Below are 19,443 nucleotides of genomic sequence, written 5' to 3'. Positions count from 1 at the left end.
AACATTTGTTGAAGGGGCTGGGTGGGGCTTAGAGAGAAAGAGAGGGGAAATGCTGTTTTGAACAGTTACAGAAAAGGCTTTGAAAATTGACCAGGGAGGTCATTAAATTTGCTAAGAGGCTGAACCAGATGTCATAACTTTTCTGTGGTGCAGAAAAATTTGTTCCAAAAGTCAAAATATAGAAACAGGGTTTGATTATTTTATAAACAAACTTTATTAAAACAAAAGAAAAGAAAACAAGATTTAAACTTTTACTTCAGCTCTAACACTAACAAAACACATGCGGTTGCTTAACCTTAACACCATATTTCCCATTAAACAACACTTTACATGAACATGCAGCTCTCATTCCACTTACATAAAATGGAAAAGGCAATAATTGAAGCTAATTTTCTTCTGTTAGGGACATTTGTTCGAAACCCTTTTTCCAAAGCCTGTCTCGGTGGCAACTTTCATGATATCTCTGGTCGATTTCCAAAGGCTTCTCTCTTTTACTTTCAAAACAGTATTTCCCCTCTTTCTCTCTCTCTAAGCTCCTCCAGCCCTTCAAACAAAGGTTCTCTAGTTTCCAGACGTGGACCTATTATTGATATCTTTGCTGATTGCCCACTCTTGTTTATACAAAAGAACGGAGCTATGCCATTTGATATGTAACTAACCTTCCATTGATGGACAAATAGGTACTCAGATGAGCTAATGGTTGTTCAGGGAAGGCTATCCCAAATGACAATGGATCTTAAGTCGATTATTCTGGCTGGATCTAGGCATCCTGTGTGTTCCCACTAACAAGGTTACATTTTAATGAGACAAGATAACTCGGGTGTATCACTCTGACTTTGCTGCCAGCAGTCTTTTCTCTTAGTTTGTTTAACCCCTAAATTGCCTGCTACATCTTGGATCCCATTTCTGAACCCAAATTCCTAATGAATTCCTCCCCCCCCCCCACCCCTCCCTGCACCCACAACCCAATGACCAGTCACCTTTGTCCTGGGATCCAGTGACAATCCTAGGCCTCAGGTGGGTGCAGTCCCAGCAGCAGCCATTGCCCACCTGGTGGCTCTCCTATTCAAAAGAACTGCCAGATAAGGCCTACCGACCGCAGGTCATGTGGAACAAGATGTGAAGTCCTCCCGAAAAGATATGGAACCAGAATCCCCATTGCCTCCATAAGCTTCCACCTTTAATATGTTAAGTTAATTTCCTAATTCTACAAATACAGATGAATTCACATCTTACTTACTTATTTGTAGAAATTAGTAATGGGCAACTGCAGGGATGACAATCACTGGCCGTTCCACGAGTTGGGTCTCCATAAAAGCCAGGCCAACATTTAGCACAAAATGGGCCAGTGGTATCATGTTGGCAATTCTAGAATAAATAATATTTCTTTACGAACATTCTTGATCAAAGACAATTTTTTTTTGTGTTTCAGCAAATTACTTTCAATTCGATTATACATAGATGAGTTATCAGCACAACAAACTGTCACTCCATGGTGTCCTTTGCTACTAAATTACTTTTTTCTGAATGAACACATTAATTCTGACATCTCAGCTTCATTAGCTACCTTAGAAGTAACTTCATTGTCTCTCTCCAAAGATAACAAGCTGACACCATTTCAGAGTTTGTTATAATTTAACATAGAAGCCTGGAGATTACTGTGCACAATGTAATTATGAAAATATTTAATATATTTGCATCAATTTCTTTGTATGCTATTTCGATGGAAGCATCAACCCATTTAAAATAACCATATTAATGTCACTGTCAAAATAGCGAAGAAAGAATTTGATATGAGCATCTTTTGATCCTCAGAAAACTCCAATGATTGCCTGATACAAAGGATACACTTACTAAATATTGGTTTGAGAGTAGAAACACTGACTTTTTCATCCTCTCACTGGGCGATCAGTACTCAGACACAATTATATTTAGAGCCAGCTACAAGGATGTATGTAAAAGCCTTCCAGTCACCCTGCTGTAAGGCATCAGGCCTACACTGAACATAAAACATAGAACATACAGTGCAAAAGGAGGCCATTTGACCCATCGTGTCTGCACTGACCCACTTAAGCCCCCATTTCCACACATCCCTGTAACCCATAACCCCTTCGAACCTTTTTGGTCACTAAGGGCAATTTATCATGGCCAACCTTCGGACTGTGGGAGGAAACTGGAGCACCCGGAGGAAACCCATGCAGACACGGGGAGAACGTGCAGACTCTGCACAGACAGTGACCCAGCAGGGAATCGAACCTGGGACCCTGGCGCTGTGAAGCCACAGTGCTAGCCACTTGTGCTACCGTGCTGCCCAGTTGCAGCAAACCTGAGATTTGGATCTCAGCAAAGCTGAGCCAACAAGTCTCCAATCATACCATCATATGGATAGGGGCTGGTTTAGCTCACCAGGCTAAATCGCTGGCTTTTAAAGCAGACCAAGCAGGCCAGCAGCACGGTTCAATTCCCGTACCAGCCTCCCCGGACAGGTGCTGGAATGTGGCGACTAGGGGCTTTTCACAGTAACTTAATTGAAGCCTACTCGTGACAATAAGCGATTTTCATTTTTTTTTCATAGTGCTAACTATCTTACACATGCTTTTGAATACTGATTAGACAATTAGCTGAAAATGCACAGCGATTTAATTTACAATTTCAGGCAACTTCCAAGTAATGAAAAACATTCCAACAAGCATAACAATTTCAAATTTGAATGAAATTAGACACATTTTTTCTCAGACTTCAAAGCACTCATTTTGGTTTCCTATCATTTGTGCTGCAGGTTGCATCTTTTACTTTCTCATAAGGATACAGAGCACATCATATTGCATTAAAATGTGTAGGTTGATTAATATTATCAAAATCTTCCATAAATGTGTGACCTATGTGCAGTCATTTATGTGGCATGTCCTTCATTAATTAGAGGTAACCTGTGGCATAAAGATATAACACTCCCTTAAGAGAGGAACAAATTGTATTACCAATTATTACAATAAAGAAAGCACCATAATATTATAGCTAATTTCATCATCCAAACCACACAAGTTGCAATCCATGAAGCACTATTTAAATAATAAAATGTTAAAAGTTGTGTTAAGCGTCATGCCTTGTCAGACAGGATACAAAACAAACTAGGCGAAATTCTCCGACTCTCGACGCCACAAACGTGAACCGCAATCGGGCGGGGAATCGGGCATCCGGGTAAAATCAAGGTCCGCGCCCTGCAACGATTCGGGAGACATGCTCCCGTCCCTGGCTGGTGGCATTAATGAGATTTGTGCCTCTCTCCAGCAGCGGCATGCAAAACTGGTACATGCATTCATTTAAACATGATTAGCGCATTGAAGTTGTGCCGGCAAGGTTTACTGCTCGTATTTACAAACTTGGACTGGTGACCATGGCTACTGAGGGGGAGAGAGAAGGTAAGCAAAATTTGAAAAAATGTGAAAATTGTACCGCTTGCAGGCTGCCAGGGCCTGGGAAGTAGTGGGGGAGCAATTTGCTGACAGTTCCGTGGATTTGAGGTACCCCCTCAGGATCGGGTGGCCTTCCTCAGACTGCCATTGCTGCAGTATTTGTTTTAAATGCACCCATTTGGTACAAGTTACAGGCCCTTGGCTGCTCACTCTGCTGACTGTTCACAGTGTCCTGTAAATGTTCACAGAGCCTCAGGAAGCCCACCCAGGTCAACCCTCTAGAAACCCCCAGACCCAGCTGACCCATCACCGAGATGGATGTTTTTGACTACAGTGCAGACGTCTGGAATTGGTGTGCAGTGGGTCCATGGTGCTTTTTTGGAGACAGTAATGACTTGGAAAATGAGCACTGGGCCAATGTTTTGTTGCCGGCCTCACTTGCACGTATATTTGTTTGGAGAGGTACATGGCCTTATGTATCCGGCGATACCGGATGTGATGTTATCTGTCCATTTTATTCAGTTCGTGGTGCGATGTGTTGGTCAGAAGTCCATCTATCGTTATTCTGCAATGCTGGGGCGGGACTCTTCGGAAACCGGCGGGGCGGGCAACTCCAGGCGTGAAGGAGTGGCGTGAACCACTCCGGCGTTGGGCCACCTCAAAGGTGCGGAAACCTCCGCATCTTCAGAGGTTAGGCTGGCTCTGGAGTGGTTTGCGCCGTGCCGGCTGGCACGGAAGGGCCTCCGCCGGCCGGTGCAAGTTGGTGCATGCACAGGAGCGTCATCATCCCAGCGCATGCGCAGGGGGGTTTCATCTCTACGCCGGCCATGGCGGACCATTACACCAGCCGGCGCGGAGGAATAGAGTGCCCCTGCGGCACGTTCCCGCCTGCGGATCGGTGGGTCTCGATCACGGGCCTGGCCACCATGGGGGCACCCCCAGGGGCCAGGTATCCCCGCGCAACCCCCCACTCCCGAGAACCCTGGAGACTGCCCGCGGAGCCAGGTCCCGCCGCTAAGTAGCTGTCGTAACATACGCCGGCGGGACTGGCTGAAAACGGGCAGCAACTCGGCCCATTGCGGGCCGGAGAATCGTCGAGGCAGCCGTTACCAACGGCCCCTGGCCGGCACGGGGAAATTCCCGCCTCCGCCAAATCCCAGTGCCGGAGAATTCGGCAGCCGGCGGGGGCAGGATTCACACCACCCCCTGGCAATTCTCTGACCCGGCGGGGTGTCGGAGAAGCCCGCCCCTGGTTCGGTGTGGCGGAGTGGACTTCTGGGGAGTACATTAGTCCGTTGTCAAGTTTTTTGATGGATTTTAAGATCATTGCGGAGTTGTGAGTGTGGTGTTCTGTTGACTGCAATGTTCCGTGACCGATGAGTCTGCAGGGTACATGACTGTCATATTGCATCCCAAGGCTGATAGTTGTGATGCGACTGCGGGTGTTTTTGGCTGGCGCCGCTGAAGGATTCTGCGCTTCTGTTGAAGCAGGCAATTTGTGCACAAATGCGGTGACCCTCGTGTTGTGGGTATTGAAGAGAATTCCTGTCCGACTGCTCAGCCTGTAGCAGACACCATTGCTGTAGAGTTATCTGGCACGTTCCACACGGGCGACCCTGGGCCGGAGTGCGCTGGACCATGCTTTTTTTTTATTACTGCAACAGAGTTTTATCTGGTTCTGAAAGGAGTACAGGAAGCATTTCAGGGCAACAGCTCCTTGGCATTTCAATGTGTGACATAGATCTGATCTTCCACGCTAACACTGTTGGGAGAGCTCAGGATGTTGGGTGGAACATTGTCGGGCCCTCTCCCCGCGTGGTCCCAGTGAGATTTGCAAAGAACGCCGCAGCGATTCACGCCTTTGTGTGGTGCGTTAGATGCCAAGTGGCACGTCGTCCAAGGTTTGTCTGTTGGCAACTTCCCTCCCGTGTGTGACCTGGGCCAGACGTAATTGCTGGCTGGGTAGATGCTGTCAACTCCTGCCCGTCCATTATATGGTTTCCAGCTGCAACTGGGACACTTTCTTTTCCTTCCCTGTCTTCTGACCGCCGCAGATGCTATGCAGGTTTGGTCCTCGGGTGTTTCTTTCAACTTTTTGATTTTGTCGACTCCTCCTCACCGTCATCCTTCATAGGTTTTCGGGGGGGGGGGGGGGGGGGGGGGGGAAGAGTGTAATAACCTGCACGCGACACATCCAATTGAGGATGATTGTTTATGTTTGTTTCCCTGCGCTCATTGGGAGTGCAAGAGGTAGCTTCCAAGCACTGGAATAAAACGTCAGCCAGTGAGGCTGACGGAAAGGAGAGAGAACCTGGAAATCTGTAGCCTGGCCTCATGTATATAATGTTGTGTTAATAAATGCCTCTGCAACTCGCCATGGACTCCCCATGCCTTTATAAAAGTCTCGATGCCCTCAACCATGGAGCACAGAGACTGGGTCATGTCCCTCTGTGACTGGCCCGGGTCAGTCAACATTGGCTGACAATGTTCTCGATGTCTTCAGCCATGACCCTTTGTGGCTGGGCCAAACTCTGGAGTGCCACAGCAATGCCAATGTGGGCCCGGTACATGACTGCCTGCGACTGGGCTCCCCTGTACCGAGACTCAGCCATCAACGGCATAATGTGCCCCAAGCCTTTTTGACCCAAGCACATTCAGTGTTGGCCTTGGTACCATGGATTGTTGGCACCGTCTATGGAATTCCTTGCCCAGTGAAGCAGTTGAGGCTCCTTCATTAAATGTTTTTAAGATAAAGATAGATGGCTTTTTGAAGAATAAAGGCATTAAGAGTGTCAGGACGGAAAGTGGAGCTGAGTCCACAAAAGATCAGCCGTGATCTTGTTGAATGGCAGAGCAGGCTCAAGGGGCCAGATGGTCTCCACCTGCTCCTAGTTCTTATGTTCTTATGTTCTCCTACAGCCAAAGGCAGTTTGACTCCTTCAACTGCACCTACAGGCACTGCAAAGTTGCAGACACCATCTCCTGTAGATCATGGCTCTGCGCCTACATCTCCATCAGTGATGGGATCATACTTTCCAGAAGTGCAATCCATCTCCAGACTACAGCTGGTTCCTGGGATTGGGCAACGGTCCACTCTCTTGGGAATTCTTACCTCCGCCTAAGGTACTGGAGCCTGTGTGACATAATCACCAGATGGTGACCCAGGAGCCTCTTCACTAAAATGCCTCACCGAAATGATCGTCTCTGCAATGATGGTCAGGTGAACGCAGTGCTGAGTGGTCAGTGTCATCCCCAGATTGATCCCAAGGGATGAGCTGAGGTTGTGGCTGGGGGAGGCGGGCCAGCATGGTCTGCTGGTGATCAGACAGATGGTGAGATAGTCGGAAGGAGAGGTCTCAGGAGAAGAGCGACTCACGTGCTATAGAGGCATCATTTTGCATAAGGGCTCAATTGTTTGTCACATGCCAACCTCCAGCTCGGAGATAGCCATCTCCTGGACCATCCCGGGCAATGCCATCACCCCCTGCTCGGCAGAGGTGAGAGCCCAGAGGTCCCAATTGTCCTCTCTCCTCTTCTCCCATTCTCTTCAGTTATTTTCCGAAGGAACACATAAAGGACATGCTGAGACACATGGAGGCAAGTTACACGGGATCTGCAGCTGGTGGCATGTATGCGCAAGCCACCTGGACAAGAGGTGTTGGGGTTTGGTGCAGGGTGGGGTGTGAGGGAAATGTAGGCAGGTGATTGGCCTCTGTGGAAGTGGGGGTGTGATGTGAGGGACAGAAGTGATGATCGGGGCACAGAGAAGATGACTCACCCAAGCTGCCTAATGGAGGTTGTTCATCTTCTTGCGGTGTAGCGTGCCAGTCCGTCTGGTGAGGGTCACCGTGCTGAGAGCCTCAGATACCTCTACTCAAGCCCAGTTGATGGCCATGGATGGTAGCCTCCTGCCCACCCTGGGGAAGAGGGTGTCCTGCCTCTCCTCCACCGCATCCAACACTCGGTCAGTCTCCACTTCTGCAAAGCATGGTGCTTCTCTTCATGCAGCCATCTTTGTAGCTGAAATGTGTAGGGAGTGGAGTGCTTATAAGCAGCTCCAGCATGTCAAGCTCTCCAGCACCAATTCTTGCCCCAGCGAATCCGACACTGGTGGGAATGGGAATTGTTCTTCGATTCACATGGGCAGTGTACTGGCCCATTAGCATGTCCTGAATTGCTCTATAAATAGCACCCCCACGGGAATGCGAACCACATGCAATTCAGTCCCGGCGTCAACATTTACAGTAGGATTCTCTGATCCCCCAGCCTTGTATTTCTCAGCAGCTATTCGCTGGCTGTGGGATTCTATTGTGACCACCCAACACAAGGGTGGCAGGGTGGCATAGTGGTTAGCAGCACTGCATCATGGTGCTGAGGACCCAGGTTCAATCCCGGCTCCTGTCCGTGTGCAGTTGCACATTCTCCCCGTGTCTGCGTGGTCTGTACACCCACAACCCAAGAGATGTTGTGGAGATGCCGGCGTTGGACTGGGATGGGCACAGTAAGAAGTCTTACAGCACCAGGTTAAAGTCCAACAGGTTTGTTTCAAACACTAGCTTTCGGAGCACTGCTCCTTCCTCAGGTGAATGGAGAGATATGTTCCAGAAACATATATATAGTCAAAGTCAAAGATGCCAGACAATGCTTGGAATGCAAACATTTGCGGGTAATCAAATCTTTACAGATACAGAGATAGGGGTGATCCCAGGTTAAAGAGGTGTGAATTTTCTCAAGCCAGGACAGTTGGTAGGATTTTGCAAGTCCAGGCCAGATGGTGAGGGATGAATGTAATGCGACATGAATCCAAGATCCCGGTTGAGGCCGCACTCATGCGTGCGGAACTTAGCTATAAGTTTTTGCTCGGCAATTCTGCGTTGTCGCGTGTCCTGAAGACAGTCTTGGAGAACGCCTACCCGGAGATCAGAGGCTGAATGCCCTTGACTGCTGAAGTGTTCCCAGACTGGAAGGGAACATTCCTGCCTGGTGATTGTCGCACGATGCCCGTTCATTCGTTGTCGCAGCGTCTGCATGGTCTCGCCTATGTACCACGCTTCAGGACATCCTTTCCTGCAGCGTATGAGGTAGACAACATTGGCCGAGTCGCACGAGTATGTACCACTACCTGGTAGGTGGTGTTCTCATGTGTAATGGTGGTATCCATGTCGGTGATCTGGCATGTCTTGCAGAGATTGCCCTCGCAGGGTTGTGTGGTGTTGTGGTCGTTATTCTGAAGGCTGGGTAGTTTTCTGCAAACAATGGTTTGTTTGAGGTTGCGCGGTTGTTTGAAGGCAAGTAGTGGGGGTGTGGGGATGTCTTTGGCAAGATGATCATCTTCATCGATGATGTGTTGATGGCTGCGAAGAAGATGTTGTAGTTTCTCCGCTCCAGGAAAATACTGGACGACGAAGGGTACTCTGTCGGTTGTGTCCCGTGTTTGTCTTCTGACGAGGTTGGTGCGTTTGTTTGCTGTCGATCTGGAACTGTCGATCGATGAGTCGAGCGCCATATCCCGTTCGTACGAGGGCATCTTTCAGCATCTGTAGATGTCTGTTACGCTCCTCCTCGTCTGAGCAGATCCTGTGTATACGGAGGGCTTGTCTGTGGGCTTGCGGTAAAGCGAAGTGCTGAGGTGACCGTCCTTGATGGAGATGAGTGTGTCCAAGAATGCAACTGATTTTGGAGAGTAGTCCATGGTGAGTCTGATGGTGGGATGGAACTTATTGATGTCATCGTGTAGTCGTTTCAGTGATTCTTCACCGTGGGTCCAAAGGTGGTGCCGAGTCCCAGAGGTGGTGATTTTCAGAGTGTTGGAAGATCCGGGAGACCAGGGGCTGAGAGAGGCTGACATCTTGGCCTTTACCTCCTCGGTAGTCGGAGACGGATATTGTTAGCTAGGAGGGATTCGAAGCTCCCGAATTCAGAGATCTGGCTCAGTGACGTGGCTGGGTTTCTCAGACTTGAGAAAATAAAGTTCGCCCTGAGAGGGTTAATGCGAGGGTTCGTCCGGAGGTGGCAACCCTTTGTTGACTTCTTTAGACAAAACTAATTGTCAGCAGGGGGGGGGGGGGGGGGGGGGGGGTGGAGTTAGATTATCGTTTAGAGGAGGTGGGTCTTGTGAGGGAGTGAGGCCGGAGGTGGCAGCCGTTTGCCGACTTTTTTGGAGAAAACTGTCAGCAGAGGTGGTGTGGGGGGTTTAGGTTGTTGTTTAGAGGAGGTGGGACTTGCGAGGGAAGGAGGCCATCTTTGAACTATGTCTATGTTTGTATTTGTACTGTTTACTGTTATTATTATAAAATTATAAATGCCTGAATAAAATGTTTTTCAAAATTAAAATACCGAACATCACTGAGAAACCCACAGGCGAGTGTGCGCTTCTGGGGGTAAAGTGAATCACTGCAGCTGGAGAATTCTGGCCTGAGTCTCCCAAACTGAGAATTTCGCCCATTGTCTTTGAATTAATGATAATAGTAAACGTGGCATATGGTATGCAAGGCACAGATGTGTTCAGAATAAAGGAAAGAAAATCAGTTGGATGCAAGTTCATCCTCATTGTTATGGATCTGATGTCAGTACATTTGGGATTATGTACAGAGCCACTGACAAACTCAAGTTCAAAGTTCCACTAATTTGATTAGTGTGAATAACAAAATATTTTAATATTTAGCTAAGAAAAATATTCATACTTGCTAATTTGATCAAAAATGCAATTTAAATAAATTCTTCTTGGTGTGCAGAGATGGAATCAAATGCAAATTTTGAAAAATCTCGTCTGAAGATTCATTATAATGCCATAGTCTTAGTGTAATATTTATGTATAATTCTAGTATGCTATAAACTTCGAAAAATGTTAGTGACGTCAAAACAACTTTATCCTGATTCCTCTGATAGCTCAGTGAAAAGCTGAGCTTATCCCATGAGTTTGCTAACCTCAGCCATTGTAGCGGGCGAAGGCATCGCAGTTCCTTTATTAGGGAGAGGAAATGTGACAACGGTTCACATACTTTTTGGAATCCTTATGCTATGTGCACATTTGTGAATGTTGGGTGAAGTGCAATGATTTTGATTGTGCATGTTGCCATTCCACGTAATTGAAATCATGAAATGAAAACAGACTACTTGTATGTGCACTTCAGGGCAGGTTTGAGTGGGGAACCAAGTGGGGCAGTCGGGTAAACCTCATTATGTAATCTTGGCGGGCAGCCCAGGCAGATATTATAATACGAGACCATCTGCTCCCCAGAGGAACATTGTTTGATTGACAGCTCAGGATCTCTATCTCTGCGGTCAATTTCAAAATGTTTATTTACATAAGTTAAGTTGTGTAAAGGATTTTTGGTTTTTCAAACTTCAAAGGGCCTGGATGACTTACACTTTTACTGGACTTTTTTTCCAATTGGAGAAACTTCTCAAGGAATTACCTTTTTTCCCCCCCAAGGGTTTATTTTTCCTACTTTATTTTACACCATAAAAGCCCACAGATTTTAGAAGGTGTACAGTAGGTCAATGGAGATGCATTGTTATAGCTTGGTATAGAGAAGTTAAAAGGGAATATAGAGGATGGATGGAAGGGCAGAACTTGGTATACGGAAATATGAGAGGCCATGGGATGGGCAGAAGAACAATATTTGACATAGGGGGTGCGAGGGGACAAAGAGGGGTGGGTGGAAAGGCAGAATTTGCCAATGGGGCATGAGTGGGACCTTCTGAACTTGCCTTATAAGAAGTCACTTCATGCAGACTTGAGTTCACAACTCTTCTAATGGAATGAACCACAACTCTTTAAAAACCTCGCTCGACTCTATGAGAATTGCAGACAGGTAGGAGGTGCCTATCTCTGCAATGGAGGTGGCCATTTTGACTGTTGCCAGCCGCACCCTTTAAAGGCACTCCTAAAAATCACACAGCCCAGGAATGGGAGCAGGAATCCTGGAATTGGGGCCCAACAGGGTTCCACAGTCAATGCGACTTGGTGAAAATCCAGGCCTGGGTTTTACAGCAGCAGCCCCCATTGCACGCCCACCTCTCACCCACCCCCTTAGCAGTGAAAAGCAGTTGGGAGGCCCAGTGATCCATGTCCAATTAAGGTCCCAAAATGGTCAATTAATGAGCCTCCTGTTGCTGCCACTAGTATTTAACCACTGATAGGAAAGGCTTGTTCCACACATCCAGTCCAGTGGCTTTAATTGCATGTTTTGGAGGCAGGCAAGGGAAAAGTGCAACCTTACGGCATCACCATGCATCTCAACAGCCCCCCGCCCACCATCCTACCCCTCCATCTGTGGGGTTTTCCTTCCCCCTCTAGCCCTCACCCAGCCAGCTTGGCCCCAGCGGGACCCCAAATTTACCTGAAATCTAATCCCTAGTTTCCTCAGGGATTGCATGCAATTCCAGTGGTGGCCATCTGACCCGGGGCACTGCTGGGGTTAGAGAACTGCAGCCACTTGATTTACCAGCAGAACTCAGAGTTGGGACTTCTTCCCAAATCGTGGCACAATGTTGATTAAGTGGATGAGAAGCAAGCCAATCACAGGCAGGGCCACCCCGATGTTTGCTGCGGGACAGGGCACCAATTCCCAGAGAACAATTCAGCCCGGGACGACACTTTTCCCCAGTTCAGTGTGATATTCACAGTCAAGACTCAGAAGTTTTTCTTGACATATCAAACACATTCTGCACTTCATTAGTTCAGAGTTCCCAACTGATTATTTATTTAGATTATAATAACCAAGTAAACGGGTTTGCATATTTCCCCAGGCCTGATTTGGATTTGAATTTGTTTATTGTCACGTGTACCGAGTACAGTGAAAAGTATTGTTCTGCATACAGCTCAGATTATTTCGTACATGGAAAGAAAATACAGAGACACAGGCATCGGGTGAAGCATACAGGGGTGTAGTACTACTCAGTAGAGAAGATGTGTGAAGAGATCAGATCAGTCCATAAGAGGATGGTTTAGAAATCTGGTAACAGTGGGGAAGAACCTGTTTTTGAGTCTGTTTGTGCGTGTTCTCAGACTTTTGTATCTACTGCCCGATGGAAGAAGTTGGAAGAGTGAGTAAGCAGTGTGGAGGGGTCTTTGATTATGCTGCCCATTTTCCCAAGACAATGGGAGGTGTAGACAAAGTCTATGGATATAATCAGCTACATGCTGATTTTTCACTAATCCCTCAAGTCTTCAAAATCATCTATTCAAATTACTCAGTAACATATTTTATTCATTTGTGATTGAGCTGGTTTAAATGGCTTGCTCCAAAACTCCTTAAATTGCTCACCCTAAAGTCAAAGATCCCATGATCCAAATCATATGGTTCAAGGATGAATACTTCCATTGATGTTTTAACTACAGTTCCACAATCATCTGCATAGCAAAATTTATTTATTGTGGCAGAGGTTTGTGGTAGTCACCACTGATTGTATAATAGAGGTAATACGATAAGGCTCCTGTACTACAGGTGCGGTGGTAGATCCCTGCCTGCTGGCTCCGCCCAGTTGGTGGAGTATAAATGTGTGTGCACACCGTGCTGCTCCCATTCTGGTAGCAGCTGCAGGAGGCCACACATCTCTGCTTAATAAAGCCTCGATTACCCTCTACTCTCGTGTCGTCGTAATTGATAGTCCATCAAGGTTTAAACTGGAGTGCTGAGACAGAGATCCGGGGTGCGATTCAGCGACCCCATTGTGACCAACGGGCAGCTAATGTGGAACTAGACGCAATGGGTAAATCGTGTGAGAGCCCCAAATTAGGTTCTGAGCCAGACTCCGGGTCAATCACAAGTCACCCGATTCACGCGCCCAGCGCAATCTGGATCTCACTCTCACTGGGTGAGATCTGGATCTGCATATCTAAATGAGCATATTTAAATTCACCCTACGTCCAGGGCTCAACGGCCTTGTCTGTGAAACTGCGCCAGGGTGCCATTTAGTACTGGTCACACAAACGTGGACCAGCGTAATGGTACCTAGGGGGTTTTGCAAGCCATTTAAGATCCCCGGGTGGTCGGGGACAGGCAGAGTGGTGCCCTGCCACTCCTCTGGCACTTGGGCACATTGGCACTGCCAGGCTGGCAGTGCAGTGGTACCCAAGTGCCAGAATGGTACTGGCAGGGGACGAGTCCTGGGGCCTTGCTAATTAGCAGGGGTGCGCCGGGGGTGGTGGGGGGGGGGGGGGGGGGGGGGAGAGAGAGGGGGGGGCATACAGGGGTATCACCAAGGTTGGTGGGTGTAAGTAGGGGGGGCAATAAAGCAGAGAGGCTTGAAGCAGGGGTGGAGGGGATAGATCGGGCTGCCAATCAAAATGGTGTCCCAATCTGTGAGCAGCCGTTCCTGCTGGAAATGACTCTAAGTGTGGCCTTGGCAAAGAGAAACACCCCAAAATAGCTGAGGGATTCAGGCATTGATTCTTATCTTGAACATCTGGTGGCTCCTAAAACTATGAGTTTGTTAGCCAGGATGCTTGATCTCATCAAACACACCAGCAACAACAATAGCCTGGGACCCGAAAGAGGTTGGGTGCGCAAGGGAGTTCCTGCAGCACACCCTCAACCTCATCCTTTTCCTTTGTTTCATTATCAGAAGCTTTAATCAGGGATTTGCTGGCCACATAGAAACTATCCACTGGAGGAATCATGATGAAGTTAAGGCGATAAGTGATGAGCAATAAATGCAGATGTTTGGGGCCACTGCTTTATGATACTCTAAGGCTGTATAAATTACTAGGTCAACCCACCAGTGAAGCGTGCAAAGCCAATTCATTATGATGCTGATTTTTATACAACTTTTAAACATATACAAAACCAAAGACCTCCTTTACTGCATACACTGATTAAAAGAGAATTTCCCTGTTATATGTTGTTTGACTGCATTCGATATTCTACTGTCACATTTTCAGAGTTAAAAGCAGATGTTTTGAACATCAAGATGGAAAATATATAAAACAAGGAAAATGAGAGTATCATGATAGCAGAAGATGAGATTTCCCATTAAGTAAGTTGTTTTTTTGGTAACATGAGGCATTAAATGACTCCAACAACAAATATCATGAGAAACAGATGGTGCGATCAACATTTCCACTCAAGTAGGCTTGTGAATGGTGCAGCTGTATTTCAGAATAAAAAATATCACCCCAAATATTACACAAGTCATAGACATATAATCCAGACAGATATATTCTCATCCACCAGACGGATAAATATATTGTATTAATTAACACTTACCAGACATTCCCCAGTAACATCATCACAATAGTTAGAATGGCCATGACAAACACAAGGTACACAGATTCCTCCATAGAGGGTGCCATTTACTCGTCTGTATCCAGGTGCACAGGACTGTCAAAAGGAAAATATCTATTATTTAGTGAAGGAACATTTTCACTGGTACAAAATATGCTTCTTGTATTTGAATAGATTTCATGACATGTGAAGTCTAATTTTTTTTTAACCTTGTCCTCTTTCATTTATGATAATACAGAATAGAATTGTAAGATATGAATCTGAATTTTGTGTTGATTAAGGTGAGGAATGCTGGTGAGTAAGATCGGGTATACCAATAAATAAATACAGGGCAAAGCTTCCTCTGTGTTACTTTGATGACAATGGATCAGATTTTTATGATAATCAGCAAAGGAACATGTGCTGGTTCGAGACAAACACTGGAGGCTTCCAGGGGTTTATTGATGAAAGGAAAAGGCAGTTAAGTAACAGGCACAGAACACAACACAACAGATCTTAACACTATGGCTCCGTGGTCCACACTGCCTGGGGTACTGCTCCCAGTGCCCCAAGCAAACTCCCCATTGGATAGGGTTTGTATGCTTCAAGAACTCAGTGGCCAACTTAAACGAATATGCCACCATCGTCAAAGACTTCATCAGTAAATACGTAGAAGGTTGTGTGACAAAGAAGGTAGTGCATATGTTCCCCAACTGGAAACCATGGTTTAATCGGGAGATTCATTCCCTACTGAAGTCCAGGTCTGAGGTGTTCAAGACAGGCAACCCTGACCAATATAAGAAATCTAGGTACGACATCTGCAAAGCCATCAGAGATTCCAATTGACAATACCAGACTTAGCTGGAGTCACAGTCTAATCACATGGACTCTCACAGATTGTGGCAAGGCTTAAACAACATAACGGGCTACAAGGAAAGGCAGAGTAGAATCTCTGGCAGCAGTGCACCCATCCCCGATGAACCCAATGCATTCTGTGCTTGTTTCGAGTAGGAAATCAACGAACTGTTGTCAAATGCCCCAACAGCCTTGGACACACCCACACTTACATCTCCATCACAGCGTCAGAAGTCAGATATATATTCTAGAAAGTGAACCAACGGAAAGCAACAGTTCCTGACGGAGTCCCTGGTAGTGCGCTCAGATCCTGCATGGACCAACTGGCGAGTGTGTTCGTGGACATCTTCAACCTCTCACTACTCCGTTCCGAAGTTCCCACCTGCTTCAAGTTGACCACCAGCTTACCGGTTGCTGAGCACAAACAGTAAGGGTAAACTATGACAGCTCCACCTCGCTAGTCCTCAATAATCAGTGAACAACAAGGCTACATACTTAGCCCCCTACTATACTCCCTATACACATACGATTGCGTGGCAAAATTCAGCTCCAACTCCATCTCTCCATCTACAGGTTTGCTGATGCCAAGGAAGAACCAGGCAACGTGTCTCAATGACTACTGTCCGGTGGCCTTAACATTTATCATTATGAAGCGCTTTGAGAAGTTGGACATGAGACACATCAACTCCATACTCCCAGAATGCCTTGATGCACTGAAATTTGCATACCGCCACATCCGGTCCACAGCTGACTCTACTCCATGGCCCTACACTCATTCCTGGAGCATCTCGAGAACAATGCCTTCTACGTAAGACTCCTATTCATTGACTACAGCTCTGCCATCAATACCATAATCCCAGCCAAGCTCATATTCAAACTCCAAAACCTAGGATGTGGCTCCTCACTCTGCAACTGGGTCCTTGACTTCCTGACACATAAGCCACAAACAGTAGGGTAAACAAAGGCACCTCTCTTTCCCACCCCCCCCCCCCCGCAATTATTTCTCTAGAATCAAAAACTTTTACTCATCACCAATGTGGTGGCTCGACACATACACTGGAGCTTCCAGTAGTTAACAAAGGGGTTTATTGATGAAAGGCAAAGGCAGTTAAGTAACAAGCACTGAACATTACACAACATGTCTTAACATTTCGGCTCCTTGGTCTGCACTGCCCGGGGTCCTGCACTCAGGGCCCCAAGCAAACACTCCATTGGCCGGGGTGTGCGTGCTCCCATGCGATTAATCCCAACTGGTCATGTGGTCCCCTTAAAGGGGCCGCATTACAACAAAACGGTGAGTTGTTTTTCCAGATGAGCTATCTTGTACCCATTATTGAAAGATGTCAAACTTCTAATGCTACATAAACTTGATTACATTTTACAATTCTCACCAATAATACTGTGAAGACAATGTCTGATGATTCAATTTGACTGCAAATATACTCCTGTATGGCTACCCTGAACTAAGACATGTCAAATGAAATAATAAATTCTTCCATGTGTAGCAACATAGTTAATTGCTTCTCGTGTAATAAAGAAACACAACCCACTGCAGCTGGTACATGCAGAAAACAAATCACGATTGGCCCTGTTTCTCTTAGCAAATCAGAAGCTTTGAAAGTACTGTAAAAAAAAATGTTCTTTCAATAACGGAATGAGATATTACCAAACGCTTGGAGTGAAAAATAAGTAGCTGCATCAACATGTGAGCTGAATAAGCTAAGTTTGTCTATGAAGGTACAGGCAATAGTAAACCTTTTCTTTGCTTTCTCACACAGGGGTTAACTGTACCATCACAATGTCAAGGCATTTTCTAGAACCATAGTATCTGGCAAAGGATAAATTAAAACAGACATTATTAATCTTATGGAGGTGAAATGACATTCTGTGTCAGAGCTAATACATATACTAAAGGCAGGAATTTAACGGGGTGTGGGATTTGGGCAAGTGTCAAAAATGCCCAATATTTGCCACGTCAGGTGTAGACGATATTAAGCCACGGACCTCATCAATGTGCCTTCCCAAAAGGTTGGTGAATAAGAATAGGTGTGTGGCTGGTCAGAGTGCGCCAACTTACTCATGCGAGTTCTACTCCTCCTCTGTCATTCCTTTTGTTCAGAATTGATCTATACTTCAGCTCCATTTATCTGCTTTCGATCTAGAGACTTTAGTAGCCTTACCTAGTAAAAATCTCTCTGTGCTGAAAAGCTCAATTTTCTCAACATCCACAATCATTTGGAGAAAAATTTCAAGATGACAATCCTATGTGGAAAAACTGAGCTCTGATGGCTGCTCAGTCACATTCTGCCACATTCATGTCATTATGAATGGTCTGGTTCTCATTTTAAGATTGTTCCACTTTGATCTGGATTCCCACAAGAGGAGATAGCTTCTTTTCATCGACTCTATCAAATCCTTTAGTCAACTAAATAATTCCTCCCCCTTCTAAATCTGAGGGAATACAAATCAAGTTTATTCAACCTGCCCTCAATTTAATTCTTTAAGCCCTGGTATCTCCCTGGTGAATCTGGGCAGTGTCTCTTCTGAGTCCACTTTAACCTCAGCCTAAAGCTGAGCGCAGTACTCCTGATGAGCTCTGATTTCATTTCATTCATTTCATTAAGACCTTGTTCAATTGAAATACCAGTTCCACAAAATGAAAATACTACGACTGCTGATGCTGGAAATCTGATATAAAAACAGGAAATGTTGGAAACAACCAGCAGATCTGGCAGCATCTGAGGAGAGAGAAACAGAGTTAATGTTTCTGGCCAATGATCAACCTGAAACATTGGCCAGAATTCTCTGGTCCTTGGGATTCTCTTTTCCTGCTGGCAGAACACATCCGCCCACGGGTTTCCCAGTGGTGTGGGGTGGCTTCGATAGGAAATCCCATTGATAAGCAGTGGGAAGATAGAATATTGCCGCCAGCGAACCGCGCGCCACCGAGAAGCACGCGGCGGGGAGAACAGCGAATCCAACCTATTAACTATGTTCCTCCCTCCACAGATGCTGCCAGACTTGCTGCATATTTCCAGCATGTTCTGTTTTTATTCATATCATTATGAAATATGTGCTCCAGTCTCCTGGAGTTACTGGTCATAATTTGTGTATCTGGGAACAAAATCCCTGGGAATCAAAATTCCTATGTTCCTCCAGAGATCCTCGTCATTCGCCATATTCCCAAAAAATTGCAGTTTGTCTTTCTAGGTTACAAACATGTTTAATTTTTTGTGGCCTCTTGCAACTTCGTTCTGCCATCTATGCAATCTACACAGCCTCCAAGTACAGGGTGGATGAAATTTAATGCGGACAAGTGCAAAGTACAGTTTTAGGCAAGGTAAAATAAGAAACATATGGATTACATGAATGACGTTGAGACAACTCAAAATGAAGCTATAGTAACGACAGCTTAAAATTAAGTATAGTCTAAGGAGATTCCACCTTCTGATCAATGGAGGGCAGCAAAGAAGTAAAAGAACTTCAATTTTTATAACATCTGCCACATCCACCGGACATCCTGAAGCACACATAGGTATTACAGCATTCCAAATAATGTCTTGTCATGTGAAGCTGTCATGGCCAGCATTCTATGGTTTACTTTTGCGCCTGTGAGTGTCCACACCAAGGAACTGGAAGCATTCAATGTGTAACCCTCTTTCGTTAAACTTAAGAATCTGGACCTCACAGGGTCTGTCAACAAATATACTTTGTAACTCAGCAGCAGTATCTCATGGAACCAATTAACATTGTGTCAAGCAGAGAATACAGTTTGGGAGCATTCTGAGACATGCAAGACCCACAGCGAGGCCACACGAGTTACAGATTGACCTGGAACAATAACAACTTGCATTTATACGGTTGCTCCTATATCGCAAAATGTCCCAAGACTCTTAGGTGGAGGGCGAGAATTCTGAGCCTAGGGCCTCAGGCAGCTGAAGGCACAGTGCTGAGAGTGGATGCAC

The 19,443-nt window shown here is 46.1% G+C and overlaps 1 protein-coding gene across 5 annotated transcripts in view; it reads right to left on the bottom strand.

Annotated features, from left to right (window-relative positions):
• Positions 1-19,443, bottom strand: part of lama2 (laminin, alpha 2) — a 607,521-nt gene that overhangs the window by 285,180 nt on the left and 302,898 nt on the right. For all 5 annotated transcript variants that reach the window (XM_038799795.1, XM_038799796.1, XM_038799798.1 and 2 more), the window contains exons 16-17: positions 14,627-14,740; positions 1,241-1,368 (exon numbers count right to left, since the gene is read on the bottom strand). In XM_038799795.1, the coding sequence (XP_038655723.1) occupies positions 1,241-1,368; positions 14,627-14,740 (242 nt within the window). The remainder of the gene's footprint in view (positions 1-1,240; positions 1,369-14,626; positions 14,741-19,443) is intronic.

Source organism: Scyliorhinus canicula, chromosome 6, assembly GCF_902713615.1.
Source record: "Scyliorhinus canicula chromosome 6, sScyCan1.1, whole genome shotgun sequence".
Classification (NCBI taxonomy): Eukaryota; Metazoa; Chordata; class Chondrichthyes; order Carcharhiniformes; family Scyliorhinidae; genus Scyliorhinus; species Scyliorhinus canicula.
This window is presented reverse-complemented; position numbering and strand designations above follow the sequence as displayed.